General features: G+C 37.5%; 5 protein-coding genes across 7 annotated transcripts; all 5 read right to left on the minus strand.

The window, feature by feature from the left end:
* LOC126793761 (uncharacterized) lies at positions 1 to 963 on the minus strand. Its single transcript, XM_050520383.1, has 2 exons — positions 687 to 963; positions 1 to 587 (listed from the first exon to the last, which is right to left on the minus strand). Exons 1-2 carry the CDS (start codon positions 961 to 963, stop codon positions 1 to 3), a joined length of 864 nt encoding a protein of 287 aa, XP_050376340.1.
* An 813-nt stretch (positions 964 to 1776) lies between these two features.
* On the minus strand, positions 1777 to 3767 carry LOC126793779 (putative uncharacterized protein YDL057W). Its single transcript, XM_050520405.1, is given in 9 exon segments — positions 1777 to 2117; positions 2225 to 2318; positions 2407 to 2571; positions 2816 to 2847; positions 2849 to 2936; positions 3086 to 3170; positions 3296 to 3414; positions 3447 to 3501; positions 3708 to 3767. Coding segments are annotated over 9 exon segments (900 nt in total). The 3' UTR covers positions 1777 to 1915.
* Positions 3768 to 4544: 777 nt separating this feature from the next.
* LOC126805077 (uncharacterized) lies at positions 4545 to 16968 on the minus strand. The gene is made up of 8 exons (XM_050532173.1): positions 16935 to 16968; positions 6401 to 6448; positions 6060 to 6178; positions 5723 to 5805; positions 5444 to 5565; positions 5195 to 5347; positions 4936 to 5029; positions 4545 to 4824 (listed from the first exon to the last, which is right to left on the minus strand). The coding sequence occupies exons 2-8, from the start codon at positions 6423 to 6425 to the stop codon at positions 4623 to 4625; spliced, it is 798 nt and encodes a 265-aa protein (XP_050388130.1). The 5' UTR covers positions 6426 to 6448; positions 16935 to 16968; the 3' UTR covers positions 4545 to 4622.
* On the minus strand, positions 14900 to 16192 carry LOC126793790 (uncharacterized). Its single transcript, XM_050520416.1, has one exon. It carries the CDS (start codon positions 16190 to 16192, stop codon positions 14900 to 14902), a length of 1293 nt encoding a protein of 430 aa, XP_050376373.1.
* LOC126805078 (uncharacterized) lies at positions 16951 to 20958 on the minus strand. Of its 3 annotated transcripts, none has more exons than XM_050532177.1 (6): positions 20809 to 20958; positions 20603 to 20705; positions 19723 to 20420; positions 19279 to 19372; positions 18995 to 19196; positions 16951 to 16968 (listed from the first exon to the last, which is right to left on the minus strand). In XM_050532177.1, exons 3-5 carry the CDS (start codon positions 19910 to 19912, stop codon positions 18995 to 18997), a joined length of 486 nt encoding a protein of 161 aa, XP_050388134.1. In that variant the 5' UTR covers positions 19913 to 20420; positions 20603 to 20705; positions 20809 to 20958; the 3' UTR covers positions 16951 to 16968. The 3 variants fall into 3 exon arrangements, with proteins under 3 accessions (XP_050388134.1, XP_050388133.1, XP_050388131.1); XM_050532176.1 differs by lacking the exon at positions 16951 to 16968 and adding an exon at positions 17848 to 18751; XM_050532174.1 differs by lacking the exon at positions 16951 to 16968 and having other exon boundaries at positions 19723 to 20119; positions 20244 to 20420.
* Between the last annotated feature and the right edge of the window lie 115 nt (positions 20959 to 21073).

Consider the following 21073-nt stretch of genomic DNA (forward strand, 5'->3'; position numbering starts at 1 on the left):
TCATAGGTTGAGGCGTGAGGTGGGAACCCTGCTACGAGCAGGGTAATGGTCAAATGCTTTTTCTTGTAGTAAATTCTCACGCATTTTTTTTTGCTTCTTTTGTTGGGATCTAGAAAGAACAACAGTCATACCATCCTCTGGCTCACGAACCACAGTTGCATTGTCCTCTGTCCTCGTTGAGGGGGTGGGGAATGAGCCATCAACATCATCTAAAGCCTGATTGGTAACCACCATTGAGTTCTCTACATCAAGGGTCTGAGCATTTGGCCCCTGGAACACTTGGTCTGCCAATTGCTCAATTAATTCATTAGCAACCCCCACAATAGCCTCATGAGCTAGAGTGACAAACTGATTTTCACTAGAAGTAAGAGTACATATCCTTGGAACCGAAGCTCTATCATATGGAGTACTAACTCTCCTATTGTATTTAATAGTTCTCTCTGCATCAATGTCTCTCCCATTGTCTTCAATAGTTCTCTCTTCATCAATGTCTCTCCCTTGATCACACAATGCTACCACTGTACATGTTTCTGTACGTGATGGTACCGTACCATTAATTTCAGTTGGACTAACTGATGGTTGAGTCTCTATACTTTGATCATTTGAAACATTCTCTTTTACTCTGTATTCTTGTCGGACCTTCGGTTACGAAATCGGCTTCTCAGAATGACGAGGCTTTGAATCACCTTGTAATTGTCTACAACGATCGGCCATATGCCCAACCATACCACAATAAGTGCACATATTCTCATAAACAATCTCAATAGGAAAACAATGTGCCTCACGCTTGACCATGAGTGAAGACGGCAGTTCGTTTGCAAGATCAACATCTACTAGCACACGAGCATAGTAACCGAACTCACGCTCCTTGGTAGCCTTGTCCAACTGCAAGGGCGTACCCACTCCACGAGCAATCTCCATGAGGTGTCGAGGATGCCAGTAATCTTGGCTCAAACCATACATCCTGACCCAAAGTTGGGCATGTGTTTGTGGAAGGACATCCCCCGGGAAAAAGTCAGGTTTCCATTGTGACAATCGGAAGAGACCATCGGGTAGAGTGCATGTACCACCCCCCAAATTCTGCGTAAATCATCCTTAGTGCCAAAGTGAATATCAAAGTAGCCATTCCCGAGTGGAACTAAACGCCATGTCACTGATGGCTTCCATAAATCGGTAAGTAAACTCTTGAGAACATATGTTTTCATTGGGACAAAACCCTTACGCAATAACAACCGACCAATTAAATTGGTTGTGAAGCTTTTCAGTTGCTCTTGGTAGAAAGCTTCATTGATCTTGACATAAATCATGTCTCCGCGTATGACCGGAGCAGGCAATTGGCTTAGAGAGACCGAAGACTCAATTGAGTTGGAGAGAATAGAGGCAAAGGTTTTTGCTTTGGGAACATGTTGAGGACGAGAAGCCTCCTTCAGTGGACACAAGAAAGTCCATGGACACGCGGCTGTACCTGCGCTCATCGCCAACATGGCAACGTCGGTGGAAATCTTTGCTTCTTCGGATGGTCCTCTCTGTAGTGTCGATACCCTGCACGTACGTTACTGTAAGAGTTCGTTTCTCATAATAGCTGGAAAACCGTATGCATAGTTTGATTAGTAGTTAGTTCGGTTTCCTCTCTAAAAAAAAAAATCATATCGGTCAATGCCATAATTCATTTAGGCAATGATCGAAAGGAAATAAACTCAAATCATGTTTTTCATTGTATCTGGTGTTTGGTGCTGCAGAATGTAAATAACAATTGCTTCACGTATGAGGTGAATGTTATCACACAAGAAGATTATGTTATTAAGCACAGTAAAGGGAAAAGCACGACTCCATATTGTCTGATATAATGACATTTTCCATAAACAATGAAAGGCAATAACCTTGTGGAACTTATATACTGTTTGGCATACAGTATCTAGTTGGAAGTAGTCTTGTCCTCTTGGAAAGCTGCCTTAAGGAAGTCCAAAATAGTTGATGCTAACTCGGCTTGGTGAGAGCTATAATAATGATCAGCTCCTTCTATAACGTGTAACTTGTGGTTAGGTATTATCTTGGCAAACTCCAGTGCATCTCCTACGGGGATCACGTCGTCATCAGATCCATGGACAGTCAATACCCTGCATATACAGAATCACCAATATCTTTGGTCATGCATAAGAAAAATCCAAAGAAGAAATAAAAAGGTAAAGGAAACAGAACAAGACATTAATAACGGTTTGCTTACCGGCAATCTTTGCTAATCTCAAGGCATGATTCATGCATGTTAGTATTCATGCGATCCAGCAAACTGTCCTCCGTCACACGACAATCAAAAGTTCCTACAAGCATCGCAACCATTATAATGTCAAGAGACTATACAGAAAGGATTGCCCCTCTTTGGTCATGCTTGTATCAGTGATTCAGTACCTGTCTTATCCTTAATATCCAGATATCCTTGCGTCTGTATCCTTTCCATGAAGTTTTTCCCTAAGAGTAGCTCAAGGCCTCCGTTCAGATCATAGCGTCCAGAAACATTGACAACCGTGCGAACGTCGCCATATTTTGAAGCATACAGAAGCACCTCATCCCCTCCTGCAGTAACATTACATGGTATTTTTAATATAGAGTTATCCAATATCAAAAACAGTAACAATTTGCAAGAAGCTAAGCTGCTAAGATCTGGTTGATACATAATTAACTTTTGGTGCCTCGCAAAGTAAGATGCTACACATTAATTAATAAGTCATGGACCTCATATATATTAATTTTTTTGATTCCCCTCTTATCTTATTACATAGAAAATTCACATATTCAGTGTCTGCAAGAACCAACGCACCTTTACTGTGGCCAAGAATTGCACTTACTGTATGGTTTGTCCTGGAGTAAGTGTTGGACTACAGCATGTAAGTCATCAACCTCTTTCCAGTAGTGACCAAACTGAAAGGTACCTTCACTTTCTCTATAATCCAAAATACCAAAACCAAGATAAGAACATACTAAACACTGAGCCAAGCGTACAACTACTAGATAAAAGAGGTCCCAAAAAACTGAATTCTTCACAGAAACATGTTAAATTCAACAACTTCTAATAGGATTAGTACACAACTTCCATTTCCAGCAAAATCGAAGCGGAAAACACTAATTCCATCATTTTCCAATGCAAGAGCAAGTTTAGTCATAATATTGTCTCCCTGATTTATATCCAATTTATCAGACTTTTCATGAATAATGCCAACAAATTACAAAAGCAACTTCAGCAATCACCAAGAATTTAGAAAAAGGAACAGAGGCAATTCATTAAGCAACAAGAATCAACCTTGTGGGATCGGGCTCCATGGCACAAGATCACAAGCTCTTTAGAACCGGTTTCATGCAACAACCCCACAAGCTTTTCACCATGTTTGTTGGTTATAACTATTTTCTGTGGCTCGCTGACTAAAACAGACATGTATGATAGAAGCTCTTACCTGGGTTCTGGGCTGCCTGTGCCTTATGGATTGTGCTGCCAGTTTGGTACAGGTTCTTGAATAAAATAAAACAGAGCTCTCTGGAATAGGATTTTTAGCAGAGAGAGAGAGACAAGTGGGAGAGGCCTTAATAGTCCAAAGTCACAGAATTTGAGCAGAAATGTGGGAGAATCGCACCCAACTCAACACAGTCGCGACTCTTTTATCATCCAAATATATCCGACACGTAGAGTCTAAAAAAGAGTGGTGCTTGGTGCTTACGCATTTGCCAATTGTGATGTTCTTGTTATTTCCATGGTCGACAAACCATGGACAAGTCATCGGCGATTCGATGGATATATATCTCCTTGTGAACAGAACAATGGCGTGCCGTTACAGTATGAGCGTCGACATAAGTTGTCCGAGTTGCTACTGTTGTTATGAAGAACAGGCGATAGTAGTCATGCACTCTTGTGCTCAAATTAAGTCTCGATGACATAGCAGAGTTTGATGTAACCTTAACATGTTCGTTGGTGAAATTCGCAGGGTCGGACGAAAAGAAAAGTATATTTTGGACATTTTATAGGTAAAAAGTGTGTCGGTAAGTGTGGATTGTAATTTAAGGTATGCAAATTTTACTATTCAAATTATATCATCTAAATGATCTCACGGTTAGTCGTTGGTGTCATCCTCACTTCATGTTTCATAATTGGCTATGCCAACCTATGGTTGAGGCAGATCTAACGTTCCAGGTAGATATAGATATTTTCTTAAATCTTTTTCCTTGCCTTTATGCTAACATTTTCCTAGTTACAGACCATGATATTGATTAAAATTTATATTTGGGCCGTTATATTTCTGTGGTAAAATCGCACAATGAACTGCAGCATCTTTGACATAACTAATGCAGATCGTAAGACAAATTCCTCAAATATGAGTTTATGCGAACGACAAATTTTTCAGGAAAGCAGTCGATCGATTCATGGGGAATAGATGTTTGGATCATGAAGTTCTTCACTATTATTTAATGCACCAGATCATGGGAAGACAACAAACTCAACATCGATCATTGATGGACAGTAGTTTCGAAAAAATATTCAAGCATCAGAAGATAAGCATATTAAGCAACAAGCTTAGGACACAGGAGACATGCACGAGATGAATTTGAGTGATGATTGATAGGCATAGAGTACCGAGCTAGTTGAAAGTAGGCTTGTCCTGCTGCAGAGCTGACTTGATGAAATCCACAACAACCGTGTCTAACTCAGCTTGATGTGATGTGTAACAATGATCAGCACCTTCTACAATATGTATTCTGTGGTTAGGTATGATCTTGGCAAACTCAAATGCATCTGCAAATGGAGTGGACTCATCAGCAGATCCATGGACTATTAGCACCCTGCATAACAGAATCTCCAATAAATGTATCTTGGTCATGCAAATGATGCAACAAATGAAGAATGAAAGAGAAAAAGGAAACATATGAAATAGTTTATAACAGTTCGCTTACCGGCAATCTTTGTCAATCTTGAGGCACGATTCATGCATATCAGTGCTTAGGCGATCCATCAAGCTTTCCTCAGTCACCCACAATTTATCACTTCCTGCAAGCATAGCATTAACCGACTGTGTGAAAGGCCAGCATACACATTCACCCCTGCCCCTAAGCAATCAACGCGTGCATCTGTTTCATATATCTATTAAGCCGCAAATTTAGACACAGATCACAACTCTTTGTACACCAAACATAAACTATGGTAGCATATTACCAATATCAATGAATCCTTCCCTTTTTATCTTCTCCATAAAGTCTTTCCCCAGGCGTCCTTCAATGCCTTTCTTTAGGTCATAGCGTGCAGAAGCTTCAACAACTATAGGAATGTCGTGATGCTTAGAAGCATACAGAAGCACATCACCACCACCTGAAGTAACATTGTGTAGCAATACAGTATTCTCAATATTGTTTCATCCAAAATCATCAGTTATGGATCTATGAAGTAACAGAGAAATTTACATACCTTTACTATGCCCAAAAATTGCACCGACTACATGGTTTGTTCCAGAGAAGTGTTGGATCACAGCATGTAAGTCATCAGCTTCTCTCCTCATGTGACCAAACTGAAACGTGCCTTCACTCTCTCTGAAAGCCAAAAGAACACAACTCAATCAGTTCCTCTCCTCATGTGACATAATATATTTTTTGATACAACTATGAGTATGAGATTGATTAAAGAGGATTACCACAAAAGCAGCTAAGTTCAAGATGTTTATATGAATCAAATACCACTAGCTTTTACCCATTTCCAGCAAAATCAAAACGGAAGGAACTAATTCCTTCATTTTCCAATGCAATAGCAAGGTTCTCAATAATAAAGTGGTCCTGGAAAATCAAGAGATACGGGCTATAAAAGTTTACCCAAACAGATTGAATGAGGTCTATATTATAATTCACCGAAATTCATCAATGTTGTGACAGCATTTTAGTCTGATGAAAAATATCAAGATATCATCATTAATGGAAATGTGAGAAAAAAAAAATCAAATGAGTCAAATCATCTACTCATTCCTAATCAAGCTGAAAAGTTTAAGCTCCAGAAAGACAAGCAAGCAATCACAAAACGGTCAAAACCCAACCTTGGAGGCTCGAGCTCCATGGCACAAGATCACTATCGCCCTTGAACCAGTTTCATGTAATAAGCCGACAAGCTTTTCACCATAGCTGTTGGTTACAATGACTTTCTGCTTCTGGCTCACTGAAATAGTGCAGTTCACAAAGCAACCACCAATCAAGTATTCTCTAAACAATTGCTAACTTGGTGAGAGTGATCTAGATTCTAGTCACAGAGATAAACATTTCACAGTTCCAGTCTGGCTCCCAAATTTTTTACTTTTGATGCAAAGTACAAAATAGACACACATATATCATACACTATGTCAAATTGCCAAAGTATGAGTGAGATAGTGAACTTCCCCACCTAGCTGCTGTGCAGCCTCTTGCATGTTATTCCCAGGTTCGTTTTGCACTGCGATTTCGATGAACAGTAATGTAGATACCTAGGAGTGAACAAACAACTCTTATGCAGCACAAACATATTATTGATTTGTAAAACACAGTGTTGGAATTTTATTCACAGTGCAAAAACCTCATTGAGGAAAAATAGCACCATGATTAACTGAAATTAATGTCAATGATTTACAAACAGTCAAGACGATCTCTTGTCCTATCTAGAAGAGTTCATTCAGCAACAATTCATCATTGTTGCAGTTCTAGACATCTTAGTTCTATATCACAACTAAGTCTAAGAACAACCTACTCTATACACAGTAGATTTTCTCTAAAACAACTCTATATCACAGTTGCAACCTCTTTAGGAGAACAAGAACTCTTTATCACAGTCTTGATCTCCACACAGGTTTTACTTTTATGATTTTGACTGATGATCAGTTATTCCATACTATCTACTCAGCTGTTGTGTTCCGCACATATCACTCCTGCATACCACAATGCAGTATGATCTGGTTTTTGCACACTTGGCTGTCTATCACACCTACCATAAGAGAATATCAATCAGTCATTTTATAAGCATGATCATGAGAATGAAATAAAACACTTTAGCAGGGAGACATGTATCTGTTACTGAGGTTGTTGCAGAATAGCAGGGAACATGTTCCCAGAAAAGCAGGAACAATTTTTCTACAGCAATGGAAGAACATGGAGCATGTTTTCAGAAAGTAAATTTTTAGCACACCGATCCTTCCTTGAAGGTTTAACACTCCCCCATAATTGATGACTTCCAGATAAACATTTTAATCATGAATGATTTTTGTTAAAAAGAGACAGAAGGATCTCACCGTGCTTGAGTTTTGCTTATTTCCTAAGTTGACTAGGAAAGCCAATATCTTCATTCTCCCCCATTGGCATTCATATTCAACTTTATTGAAGCATAACCTGCAAAACTCAACTGAACACAACCCAGCCATATATAAGAAGTTCGAAAATGTAGGGATCAGTTTCCATCCTTTCCCTTTTCTAAATGACAGAACAAAATTTAAATGTTTAGACCAAGGTACTTTTGTGCTTAAGCACTTACAAACCGAAAGCAGGAAAGTAAACGAAACCATACAATAAGCAAAGATGTTCAAAATGAAGTTTAAATTAAACTGAATCAGCAAGCATCTCACTCTACTGCTTCAACAAATTCTCCCCCATTGAATATGACTGCATATGGGTTCCAACGTGGCCAGCCTTTGGATGGTGCAATAGGAGAGGTGGCAGCAGCCTCCCATGGATCAATAGCTGAGGCAGTAGGAGCAGTAGGAGCAGTGGTAGAGGGATCAACGGTCTTTGGAGGAAGCACCAAGCGAAGAAGAGCTTGAACGATGAGCATTTGTTCCTGCAGTTGCACCTGAACTTGAGTGAAGATGTCAAGACGATCCAGGATAGAGGTGACAGAGGTGCGCATGTTTTCCTCCAAAATCATGAGGTATGTCCCAAAAGCTTCCATGGTGTTTTCTTCAGGAGGGATTTGAGGGCGCCAGGGTTCTCCTTCAAATCTGCAGGGAGGGATCATGCCAGTGTATCCTTCCATGTTTGGAAGAGGAGGAAGACGAGGCTCTACATGGGGAATCCGGATGCCAGGAGGAAAGATGGGGAGAGAATATGTCCCATCAGGATGAGATGGTGGAGAGGAGGAACGAGGACGCTTTGAGCGGCCAGAGGATTCACCAGGAGATGGTCGAGTATTTTTCTTTTCCTTCATTCTTTCGAAACCTGCATAAATAAAGCCAATACCGATAAGGGAGTTAGGGTTAGTAAATGCAAATGAAAGAGAGAGAGTCCATTTTTAAACTGAAGAGGAGGGTAACTGTAGCGCCAAAGTGGGGTGTGGACTAAGAATTGAAAACGTCCAGAACTATAGTCCACCAACTGTAACATGCACTATTTGATTCAATTACAAGTACCAGTACAACAAGACTTTGAAAAACGAAGCGTTCCTTGATAGAACAAAATGCCAGTCATAACTAAACCATTTTATCAAGTTGAATACTTTAAGAATGGCACTGATCCTTTAACAAGATTCTGGATGGATGTGATGAGATGGATGCATGTTAATTAAGGGGCATGTGAAAGATCACTGGCAAAGCACATTAACAAGGGATGGACATGCAAATATTTCTCATACCATAGAGTCTTTTCGATATAACTAAAAATATGGATTTTATCAACTGAACCAGTCAAGGCATCACCACGAATTCAAGAGTATCAGTAGAGTAAAAACTGTTCATCTGATAATATGGAGAGTAGAACAAGCTGAGTAGTTAATATAATGTAGCTTCTCAATATACACAACACTCCCCCTTATTCCATCCTATAACAATCTTTTGTGGTCTGATTTCTCAACCTTTGTAGCAAGCGGCAGGGAACACTCCCAAGTCATCTGACTTTAGGGTGCTAGGTATAACAAGGATACCATGAACCCCGAGACTCAAGTTGGAAATTGTTACCTGCATCCTCCAGTGGACCAAGTCATTCATGTTTTTGTCCCACCATCCCGATTAGGGCTTAACCAAGACAATGATTACTTTAGGAATAACCTGGCCAAATGACAGTACCTTGAGAATATAATTTTTATTTTTTTTATTTTTTTATATTATTTTTTTGGTCCTTATATCTTCTGTATATATATTTTTATCAATGACCAGCTTTTTCTTTTCTCCACAAAAATCACATTGTAGTTCATCCTGCTGATACACAAGATACAAGAGAGATGCACCAATGGTGCAGTCCAAAATCAAGGAAAAATTATTTCTAGAGAAAAAATGGTAGAGAAAAATGAGTCAGGTACCAAGTCAAGTTAAGTTCCAGTAATTCTGCATCACATATAATCATTTAAATGGAACATGAAGTGCAATTATGTGATGGAAAGAATTTAGTCAAGGTTCAGTGCAAATGCCAAGAGCATTTCTTAAGTACTCAAAACGAGCTGTATCAAGTGATTTAGTTAAGATATCAGCAAGTTGTTTTTCTGTTTCAACGAAGCACAGTTCAAGGATATCCTTTTCAACTAAGTCTCGAATGTAGTGATACCTGAGATCGATGTGTTTGGTTTGAGAGTGTTGTACAGGATTTTTGGCAATGCTGATGGCACTTGTGTTGTCACAGAATATTGTTAACTTCCCTTGTTGCAGACCATAATCTCTGAGCATTTGCTTCATCCACACCATTTGTGTGCAACAACTACCAGCTGCAACATATTCAAATTCAGCTGTAGATAGTGAAATCCAATTTTGTTTTTTGCTGTGCCAAGCCACAATATTAGTTCCCAAAAAGAAACAGCCACCCGAGGTGCTTTTTCCATCCTTCATACTTCCTTCCCAGTCTGCATATGAATATCCTGAAATCTCTGCATTAGATTCATAAGTGTAAAAGATGCCACAATTTGTTGTACCTGATACATATCGAATTACCCTTTTTACAGCTTCAAGATGTGACTCTTTGGGGTTGGCTTGAAATCTTGCGCACACACCAACACTGAATGAGATATTTGGCCTGCTGGCAGTGAGATAGAGCAAGCTTCCTATCATGCTCCGATAGAGAGTCTGATCTACTGATTTTCCTTCTTTGTCTTCATGTAACTTGGTAGTAGTGCTCATTGGATTATTAACCACTTTCTTACTGGTCAAGCCGAATTTTTTTACAAATTTTCTGCATAATTTGTTTGAGAAACAAACATCACAGAGTTCATCTGTGTTACTTGTCCAATCATTCTTTCTATCTTTCACAGAGCAAGCTTCCTATCTTGTTTCACCAAGAAATAAGTTGAGTTCTCCAAGATTACTCATCTCAAATTCACTAGTCATGACAGAAGCAAATTCGTTGACTAGTTTGTTTGAGGTAGAGCCAAAAACAATGTCATCTACATAGACTTGTGCTACAATAAATTCATTTTTAAAGATTTTAACAAACAAGGTTTTGTCAATTGAGCCTCTGACATAACCTTGATTAATTAAATGACAAGAGAGACGATCATACCATGCCCTTGGAGCCTGCTTGAGTCCATAAAGTGCTTTGTGTAGTTTGTAGACATAATCTGGATGGTGAGGATCAACAAAGCCTTTAGGTTGTTCCACGAATACTTCTTTATCAATGAATCCATTCAGAAATGCAGTCTTGACGTCCATCTGATAGAGCTTGAACTTCAAATAGCATGCAACTGCCATTAACAACCTAACATGAGCAAATGTTTCTTCATAGTCCAATCATTCTTTCTGTGAATATCCCTGAGCTACAAGCCTAGCTTTGTTTCTTATTACTGTTCCATGCTTGTCTGATTTGTTTCTAAAAATCCATTTTGTTCCAATAACATTTAGATTTCTAGGTCTAGGTACAAGTTCCCATACCTGATTTTTAGCAAATTGATTGAGCTCCTCTTGCATGGCTAAAATCCAGTCTGTGTCTAACAATGCTTCTTTGACAGTTGCAGGCTCTATTAATGATACAAAACCAAAGCACTTGATTATGCCTGAATCCTTGACATGACTGCTGATAAAACAGGTTAGAGCCTTCTCTATTTGATCACTTTGAGTGACTTTATTCTTGTTTCTTGTCTGAATTCCTTCATCCAGGTTTCCTATCACATCATCTTTGTTGTGATCTTTTTGCACTTGTTTGAACCCAGTTCTTTTTTGTGGAATTTGTTTGAGATTCTCATCTTCTTCATCAGCCCTTGATTTACTGTCATGTTCATCATTTTGTGCATCCTTTCCTTTTAAGTCACTCATGCCTTCATCAATATATCTATAAAACAGATCATCAATTGACACATTAACAGTAACTATGACCTTTTTTGAGACTTTATTGTATATTCGATATGCTGCACTATTTAGATCATAACTAACAAAGATACCTGGATCAGTTCTAGATGCAAATTTGTTTAGGGTCTCACCTTCTCTAAGGATGTAGCTTGGACTTCCAAATACATGAAAATGACCAACACTTGGTTTTTTACCTTTCCAGATTTCATATGCAGTCTTGTCACTTCTAGCTCTAATGAAAACTCTATTAGACACATAGCAGGCAGTGTTCATAGCTTCAACCCAAAATTTTTCACTGAGTTTGGCTGAATGCAGCATTACTCTTCCCATACCAAGTAATGATTTGTTTTTCCTTTCTACAATTCCATTTTCCTGAGGAGTTCTTGGAGCTGAAATTTCATGAAAAACTCCATTCTCATGGCAAAAGTTAGTAAAAGACACATTCTTAAATTCAGTTCCATTATCTGACCGGATTCTGGCCAATTTCAATTTTGAATGTTGTTTTTGTCTGGTTAATTGTCTACTTAATCCAAGAAAGGAATCAAATGTTTCAGTTTTGTCAACAAGAAAATGCACCTAGGTAAATCTTGAAAAATCATCAACAACCACTAGAATGTAAAATTTACCTGACATGCTTGGTGATTGAGTGGGTCCCATTAGGTCCAAATGCAGTAGTTCCAAGCAGTGAGTGGTTGCAGTGGAGTTTACAACCCTGCGTGATGCCTTAGTTTGTTTACCGGATTTGCAGTGACCACACATTTTATCTGTTCTTCCACTTAATTTTGGCATTCCTCTAAGACACTGCTGATTTGATAATTTTTGAAGATCCTGGTAGTTTACATGACCTAGTCTCCTGTGCCACAGCTCAAAAGTTTCATCAATAGTAATAGTTTTAAGACATTTGTTAGAGAATAAAACAGATGGATCTGTTGAAGCATGATAACAATTGTCTTTTGATCTTTTATCTCCTAAAACAATATTACCTTGATCATTGAACACAATGCATTTTTTCTTGTTGAACCACACATCTTCAAAGTCATCAGTCAATTGACTTACACTTACCAAGTTTGTAGCTGATAGAGCGTTTTGTTAAAACGTCTATAATAAACCCTGTAAAACATCATCATTAGTATAGAATAAGCAGGGATCGTTCTTTCCGGGGAATTGAAGGGAACTCTAAACTTTTAGTGTTAACAAATAATGGGGGGTTTGAGATTGATTATTAGCTACTAAAATAAAACCTAAATTACTATTTACAAGATCGACTTCTCTTTAACAAACTTAAACCAAATTTACCACTACACCACATAATTACAAGTTCGAACCTATCATGCATTCTAATTCGACCAATTACATACTTTTTAGACACCAATACAATTAGAGTCTTATGAGATCATCTAATCATGCAAGATTTCAATTAACATTTAGATTGACTTAGGGCCTAATCTAAATTTGCATGCAATCGAATTCAATAACACTTAGAGTAGAAATCAAACAAGATTACATTTAAGCACCAAATATTTGTTGGAGACATGTTTCATGTATGGCGTCACCCACCATGGTTTCACATGCAAATTTCCAGAATTTTTTACCACTTTTAATCAACACAAACCGAACCTACTTAGGGCATGATTCGATTTGTGTTAATATGGTTAATGAATTTAGCACTCAAACACAATCTTAGGGATTGCATGCAACCACTAAATTCATATGCACATATCTGAAAATTATCTAAAAGTATGAGAAACATGATTAGAACACAACAATAGAAATACAAACTCATTAATTATAAGAACATAGATTCGGCATAGTCTCAAAAAAAATATCAAATATAATTTGAAAATTCTAAAACAAATACAAAACCAATATTTCCACATAAATAACAACTTACAATCTTCATAGACAAAGAATTGTAGATTAACACAAATAGACGAAGCAATAGAGATGAGTTGCGAGAATCACACGTTGTAGGAACCTTGGAGTTGTGTCTTCAATAGTGAAACTCGGTGGAGATGATGATAGTTTTGGGGTGGACGGCTTGGCTAATTTGTGAGGGAAATTTATGGTGGTGTTTTAGTAGAGTTTTGGCTCTTGAATGCTAATGAGAAGTGATGATATTTGAGAGGTGAAGCCATATATATATAGAGGAAAGATGGAGGGTTTGAAATTGCTTCTTTCTTCCTATAATAAATGTCATGCTTTAATCCCTTAAATCATGGAAAGTTTTATTCCCTAAAACATGCCATGCTTTAATCCCTAAAACATGTCATGCTTTAATCCCTAAAACATACCATGTTTTATGCCTTTAATGATCATCTTCTATTTAATTGTTGCATGACTTGGCTCCATCTTTTTTTTTTTTAATTATCTCTTCAATCCAATCTGAAAATAAGAAAATAAAATCATAAGTAAGAGATAATTAGTTTCAAAACCTAACAAGGATTCCTAGTCAAACTAGGACTCTAAACCAATTATGCTTTTTTAACTCATGTAAGCACAAAAATGCATCAAATACCGCTCAAGACTCTTATTACGACTCAATGACTCAATAGTACAACAATAAGGGCTAAACAAAATACAAATTGAGGTAAAAACATGTTAAGAACGTCGCACAAAGTGCTCCTATCAGTAGCCAGTCCTGCCACATATAATACATTCTTCAGTTTTCCCAAATTTTCTGATTCAACAGTTCCCTTACCTAGAATGATTGCTTTTCTTGCATCTCCAAATGTTACTTTTCCAGTAACTCCTTCCTCCTTAATGTCAGTAAAGTAGCTTTTGTTTCCACACATATGTCTTGAGCATCCACTATCAATGTACCACACATTTTCATTTCTGGAGTTTACAGCAGTTAAAGCAACTAGACATGTGGCCTCAATGTGCTTCATAGTAGGATCAACAGTTGCTAATAAACAGTTTCCTTTGAAGACCTCCTTTTTCTTCCAGGTCTTAGCTCCAATGTGATTTCTTATCCTGTCATTTTTCTCAATAAACTCATTAGATTTAGGAACACGATTGCATTTGTTTTCCAAAATTTTTAGTCTAAAAAATACTTTATCAAACATATCCTCATTTCTTATGAAATGTCTATCATGTTTTTTACATTGTTCCGAGAGATCACTGAATGAGAGATTATTTGTTTCCATCGAATCAGAAAAATTGATTTTCAGTTGATTTAATTTCTCTTCCAAGGACTCCAATTTTTTTGTTAGCATCGACTCTATTGAACAAGTGTTAAGTTTTGATGAGAGTACCTGAATTTTCTCACCTTTTGGTTATGTGTCTTTGCTGTCATTGCTAAATTTGTGACTATCTTCATTTTTGCTTTCAGGAACAAATTTGAGAACCGATGCACTTTCTCCAACATAGCCTAATCCAAAACTTTTCTTGAATTGTCTCCCTGCTCCAAGCATTTTGACAGCAAGATGATAACTGTACTGAAACTGCTTGAATTTATCATTTGCTTTAGTAACCTGCTCCTGCAAAAGTTCTTTCTCAAGGGTGAGTTCAATAATAATATTTTGTTGATTATTTACCTGTTTTGATGAATTATCTAATTTATCCATTAGTGATTTTCTCTCAAGTTTCCACTCATCCTCAGTGAGTGTATAAGACAATTCTTTCAATTTTACTTCAAAGTCCCTTTCTTTTAGTTCATACTAACTTTGTTGTTCATGACTCGCTAGTTCCTGTTCATCTACTGTTCTTTGAAGGGAAGATACTTGTAGTTCAAGATCAATGTTTCTGGTATGCACTGTTTCTACAATGTCACATAGTTTTGTATATCTTTCATTTATGTCAGAATAATCATCATCACTGTTTACCTCAAAATTGCCAAGAACTTCTGATTCAGAGTCAGAATCTGACTCAGACTGATCAAAACTCAGGGAGGCTACAAGAGCCAGATTCTTCTTTATGGACTTAGGGGAATACTCCTCATCTTCACTTTCAACATCACTCCATGAAGCAGTTAAAGCCCTCTTATTTTCACCACTGTTTTTCATGTTACCACAGTCAACTGAAATGTGACCTAGACCACCACATTCATAACATTTAGGTTTAAAATTAGGATTTCTCCTGAAATTAGTCCTACTTTCTCTTAAGTCTTTTCTAGTTTCAGAAAACCTGTTCTTTTTATTCTCATAATTTCCTTTGGAAGTACTAGGATTATTATTTTTGTATTTTACGATTTTCTTAAATTCTTTGGTTAATAACCCTAACTCGGAAAGTTCATCACTTATCTCTTTCTTCTTAGTTGCTTTCAGTGCTAGATTTTTTGACTTCCTTTGATCTATTTTGTCATCCTCATTTATCTCAGCTTCATAAGTTTTCAGACTTCCAATAAGCTCATTCAAGGAATAGGTCTCGAGATCTCTTGATTCTGAAATGGCTGCTTTTTTCATTGCAATTTTTTTCGGTAAAGATCTCAAGATCTTCATCACAATATCATCTTGAGAGATTGCCTTTTTTTCATTTATGCTCCTTATGCTGCTAGTAATTGAAATCACTCTCTTGTAGAATTGATCAATAGTTTCATCCTCCTTCATCTGTAAGTTTTCAAACTCATGTAACAATAATTGTAACTTATGAAGTTTAACCTTTTTATTACCTTCATAGGTGAGTCCAAGAGTGTCCCAGATTTCTTTTGAGTTTGCACAATGCTTGATCAGTGCTCGATCATCTTCTGATAAAACAATAAATAATGCATTTTTTGCTTTATTTTCAGCTTCACTGTAAGAAAGTTCCGAAGCAGTCCATCTGTCAAATTTCTTTTCCTTTGCTTCTTCAGATCCTTCAGATGCTTCTTCATCTTTGGGAGGTGTCCATCCATGTAGTATACACTGCCATGCCTTAGAGTCTTGCGCGGAAATGAATGCTTGCATCATGCCTTTCCAATCATCAAATCCTTCACCTTTAAGCAGAGGCGGCATATTGATTGATGTTCGCTCCATTAGTCCCTGGATCTCACTAAGTATATCTAGTGGACCAGCTCTGATGCCAATTGTAGATACCTAGGAGTGAACAAACAACTCTTATGCAGCACAAACAGATTATTGATTTGTAAAACACAGTGTTGGAATTTTATTCACAGTGCAAAACTTTTTGTCACAGTCTTGATCTCCACACAGGTTTTACTTTTATGATTTTGACTGATGATCAGTTATTCCATACTATCTACTCAGCTGTTGTGTTCTGCACATATCACTCCTGCATACCACAATGCAGTATGATCTGGTTTTTGCACACTTGGTTGTCTATCACACCTACCATAAGAGAATATCAATCAGTCATTTTATAAGCATGATCATGAAATAAAACACTTTAGCAGGGAGACATGTATCTGTTACTGAGGTTGTGGCAGAATAGCAGGGAACATGTTTCCAGAAAAGCAGGAACAATTTTTCTACAGCAATGGAAGAACATGGAGCATGTTTTCAGAAAGTAAATTTTTAGCACACCGATCCTTCCTTGAAGGTTTAACATTCCCCCATAATTGATGACTTCCAGATAAACATTTTAATCATGAATGATTTTTGTTAAAAAGAGATAGAAGAATCTTACAGTGCTTGAGTTTTGCATATTTCCTAAGTTGACTAGGAAAGCCAATATCTTCAAGTAAATATGGTTAAGGGATAGCAACAAAGGAATCGAAGTTCAGGAATTGAGAGTAGTAAGAAAGGAAATGGAACTTACAAGTCTTTGCTTCCGGATCTTCAGTTCTTCACAGCTGAGTTTGGTACCCTAGTTAGTACCAAACAGCTTATATTTATATATCTATATATATAACTTTTCACATAAGGAGTTATTTATCTTAGTTTAAGTTACGAATTTTCATTTTTGACCAACTTTTAGATCGATTTTTCATATCACCACCGTCCAATATCTAAGTTATAACATATAGATTATCTCCAAAACATTTCAGCCGATTTGATGATCGTTAAGGTATCGAACTAATCAAAACCAATGGATGTATTGAATTTGCCGAACCTGAACCGTTCATATTTTGAGTAGAAAATCGAAGTTATGAGTATCTTAACGGTTATGAAATCGGCTAAAATTTTGTGAAGATGATCTATACGTTATTACCTAGATATTTGACGGTGGAGATGTGAAAACTCGATCAAAAAGTTCGTTAAAAATGAAAATATGTACCTTAAGTTAAGATAAGGACATTCTTACTTCTGGAGCAAACCATGTAGTCGGTGCAATTTTTGGGCATAGTAAAGGTATGCAAATAAATGATTGAACGAAAAATTTATTTGTACGCAGCTGGTGGCTTAAAAATTGAGGGAGATGATTGTTGTTCACAACACGTGAGAAAAGATGCAATATCTGTAAAAAATAAATTTTTCGTTCAATCATTAATATGAAAAGATGGCACATTATTCAAACATTTCGAATATCAATAATCGGAGCTTTGCCAATCATTAGTGAAGAAATGGACAGGTGAAGGACGTGTTTGCCTCAGAACAATTGGGGTCAAAATCACGGCAGCTAGCTATGTCTTCAGATGCAGAGCTACCTTTATGTAGTCCACAACTACTGATCGGTGCCTATTCAGTTTCTGAGGCGTAACAATGATTTTCTCCTCGTAGAATATGTACATTGTGATTAGTATTGTCTTCAAAAAAAAACTCTAATGCATTTCAAAACGGGATGCCCTCAGAACACCCTGTTATGGTCGCCAATAAACCTACGGATCATGCAGAAATTGCAAACAATGAACAAAGAGGAAACAGTTTACAGTCTGATTGAAGGCGAGAGCATAAGTTTACAGAGCTCTTCTTATTGTATGAGTTTCTGCATCAAGTTTACATTAGAAGTAATTATATGAGCTTCTTTTGACAAGAGCTTCTTTCCCCAAGTCTCCATTTTTAGAATTCTTTCAGGCAAGTCTACACCAAGAATTCTTACTTTGGCTAGTCTTCTCTGACCAATATGATACCATCTGCGAGAAGTCCCTATTCTATCATTTGACTCCTGCTATTCTAAGCTAGTATGTCAGTCATATATAGGCATATGGTGGGGATTTGCACAAGGATGAGCTCAACGAAGAAGCTGTGAAGACCAAGATCACATTTGCATATAACTAAGAAATTTTGCCAAGAATGTCAGTCCCGGAAGGGTAAATGCACCAAGGAAGAATTTGTCAAAATGTTGTAGATATATACAATGATAACAACAAACCAGACTCTTAGGCTCTTAGCTGTGAGTGCCATGATGTCATTGATATGGAAGGCGATTACTGAGCAGAAGATGTAGCTGCAGCCGTTCCATGATAGCGTGGTGGCAAGTTATTGTGGGAAGCTTGGCTCTTTTTTCCTGGCCGATGATTTACAGCATTCTAATGTTATAATGGAGTCAGGACTCGGGACTGATCCTTTTAAACTGAACCTTCAGTGTCACAAAATGATTTTTCTTGTGGACAGAATAAAGTTCACATCAAAGCACGACCATCACTGACAATGGCCGAGTTAATTTACTGGTTTGCATCCTTAAGATTTCGACTACTGCGAACAGATCATGGCAACGAAATGGAGTTAACTTCTTCAGGAGAGAAAAGTGTAACGGTTGAACCCTTGAAATTTTCTCAGAACCACAATGATAAGATACAGGTTTTACTAATAAGCAGACTTATTGCAAAGCATATATGACTAATATGAGTGCATCAACTACATCCACTTCATGGATCACCCTCCAACACATATAACAGGTACAGTTCAGGAACTTATATTCTGATGGGAATAGAGTACCTAGTTGGAAGTAGTGTTGTCCTGCTGCAGAGCGGTGTTTATGTAGTCCACCACAACTGAAGCTAACTCAGCTTGATGCGAGGTGTAACAATGATTAGCACCTCGCACAATATGTAATTTGTGGTTGGGTATTATTTTGGAAAACTCCACGGCATCATCCACAGGGATTATCTCATCATCAGATCCATGCACCGTTAACACCCTGTACATACAATAAACTTGGTCATGCAGAAATTCACGAAGACAAAACAACCAAAATAGATAATTGATTACAGTTTTCTTACTGGCATTCTTTGCCAATCAGAAGGCATGACTCATGCATATCAGTACTAAGGCGATCCATCAAACTTTCTTCAGTCACGCGGAAAGCAACACCTCCTACAATAGAGAATCTATTTTATGCGTAGAATGCCAACATAAAAATAGCTCCTTATGTTTATTATGACTCGTAATAATCAATCATATTGCTAAACCTTCCTTTCACTCCAAGATAATTATAAATACAAACGGATGGTAACCTGGCTCGTCATCATTTGCTGACATGTGATCACAGTAATATGTTTAAGGAATAGATGAATTCTTAGACAATAATCTGGGACCTTCACATGCTTAGCGTTGTGCGTGCTTATGTGTCAACAAAGTACCTGAAGACAAACCACCATAACTGCAAAGTTTATATCAACATTTATCCATTCCATCTCTGGTCTCAGATATTAATGTTAGATTACCTGTGTCATTCTTGATATCGAGAAAGCCTTCCTTCTTGATCGCTTCCATAAAGTCTTTCCCCAACCGTTCTGCAATGCCTTTCTTCGGATCATAACGTCTAGAAACATTGACGACGGTATGAATGTCATGGTAGTTAGAAGCATACAGTAGCACCATATCACCTCCTGTAGTAACACTATTCAGCAACATTTTTGATCACATGTTACGGGAATTATGTGCTTTCATATGGTCTTACACCCAATATCAACAGAAAGTGATCTATCAACAACTTTGGTGATCGTCATCAAGAAACAGTAACTTTGGTGACAATTAAGCTGCTACTATCATATAGCCCTAAAATGAGTCGCATTCCAAATTTGCAAGAATGACTATTGCTCAAAGATGCCTTCACTTTCCCTGCAATCCCAACAAATTATTACAGTTAAAGCAACATCACTGTAACTTAAAGATCTGAATTTACCAAGACTCTTCTTCAGTTCTTCATAACAAGATTATCTACTAATTATGAGGTCACACTTACAAGGTCCAACAGTTCAGTAAACAAAACATATATAGTTTTATCACAGAACCTGTTAATATAAGTGTATACAGTTCTTTAGCACTGACACATTTCCAGAAAAATCAAAACGAAATGAACTAATTCCTTCATGTTCCAAGGCAACAGTGAGGTTCACCATAATAGGGTCATCCTGGATTCCTGGAAATCAAGAGAGACACATGCTATCAACCTTGCCCGAAATGAAGCCAACTCAACTTTAAAGTTTTCTTATCCATGATAGATCATTAGCATATAGTCATGTAGTACAGACATAGCTCAAAATTCAAAGCTTTTCTCTAAAGAAGCTAAAACTTAATATCAAAATGAAGAAAAGAGCAGACCTTGGTGGATGTGAAACCATGGCCATAGAACCAGTGTCATGTAACAAGCCCACAAGCTTTTCACCATGTTTGTTGGTTATAATGATTTTCTGCTGCTGGGTTACTGAAACAGTGCAATTCAGTCTTTTAGCACTTTACACACAAGTAACAAAGACTCATAGTTGACCAAAGACTCAAAGATAAGATATTTTGAAGAAATTGATTACCTGGGTTATGAGCAGCCTCTGCCATTTGTTCAAGATTCTCTCTTTTGGGTACGATTTTGGTGAAGATGGTTGATGTTTAGTGAACACAAAGATAACGGCCTTTTGCTTACAGAGCTGTCCTCAGTTTAGTCTTCCAGACTTGGGTCTTCGGTAAGTGACTTAACTAGAGTCTGGCGTGAGAGAGAGAGAGAGAGAGAGAGAGAGAGAGAGAGAGAGAGAGAGAGAGAGAGAGAGAGAGAGAGAGAGACGTCTTTGGCTGTTATCC

The sequence above is a fragment of the Argentina anserina genome, chromosome 1 (genome assembly GCF_933775445.1).
Source record: "Argentina anserina chromosome 1, drPotAnse1.1, whole genome shotgun sequence".
Lineage (NCBI taxonomy): Eukaryota > Viridiplantae > Streptophyta > Magnoliopsida > Rosales > Rosaceae > Argentina > Argentina anserina.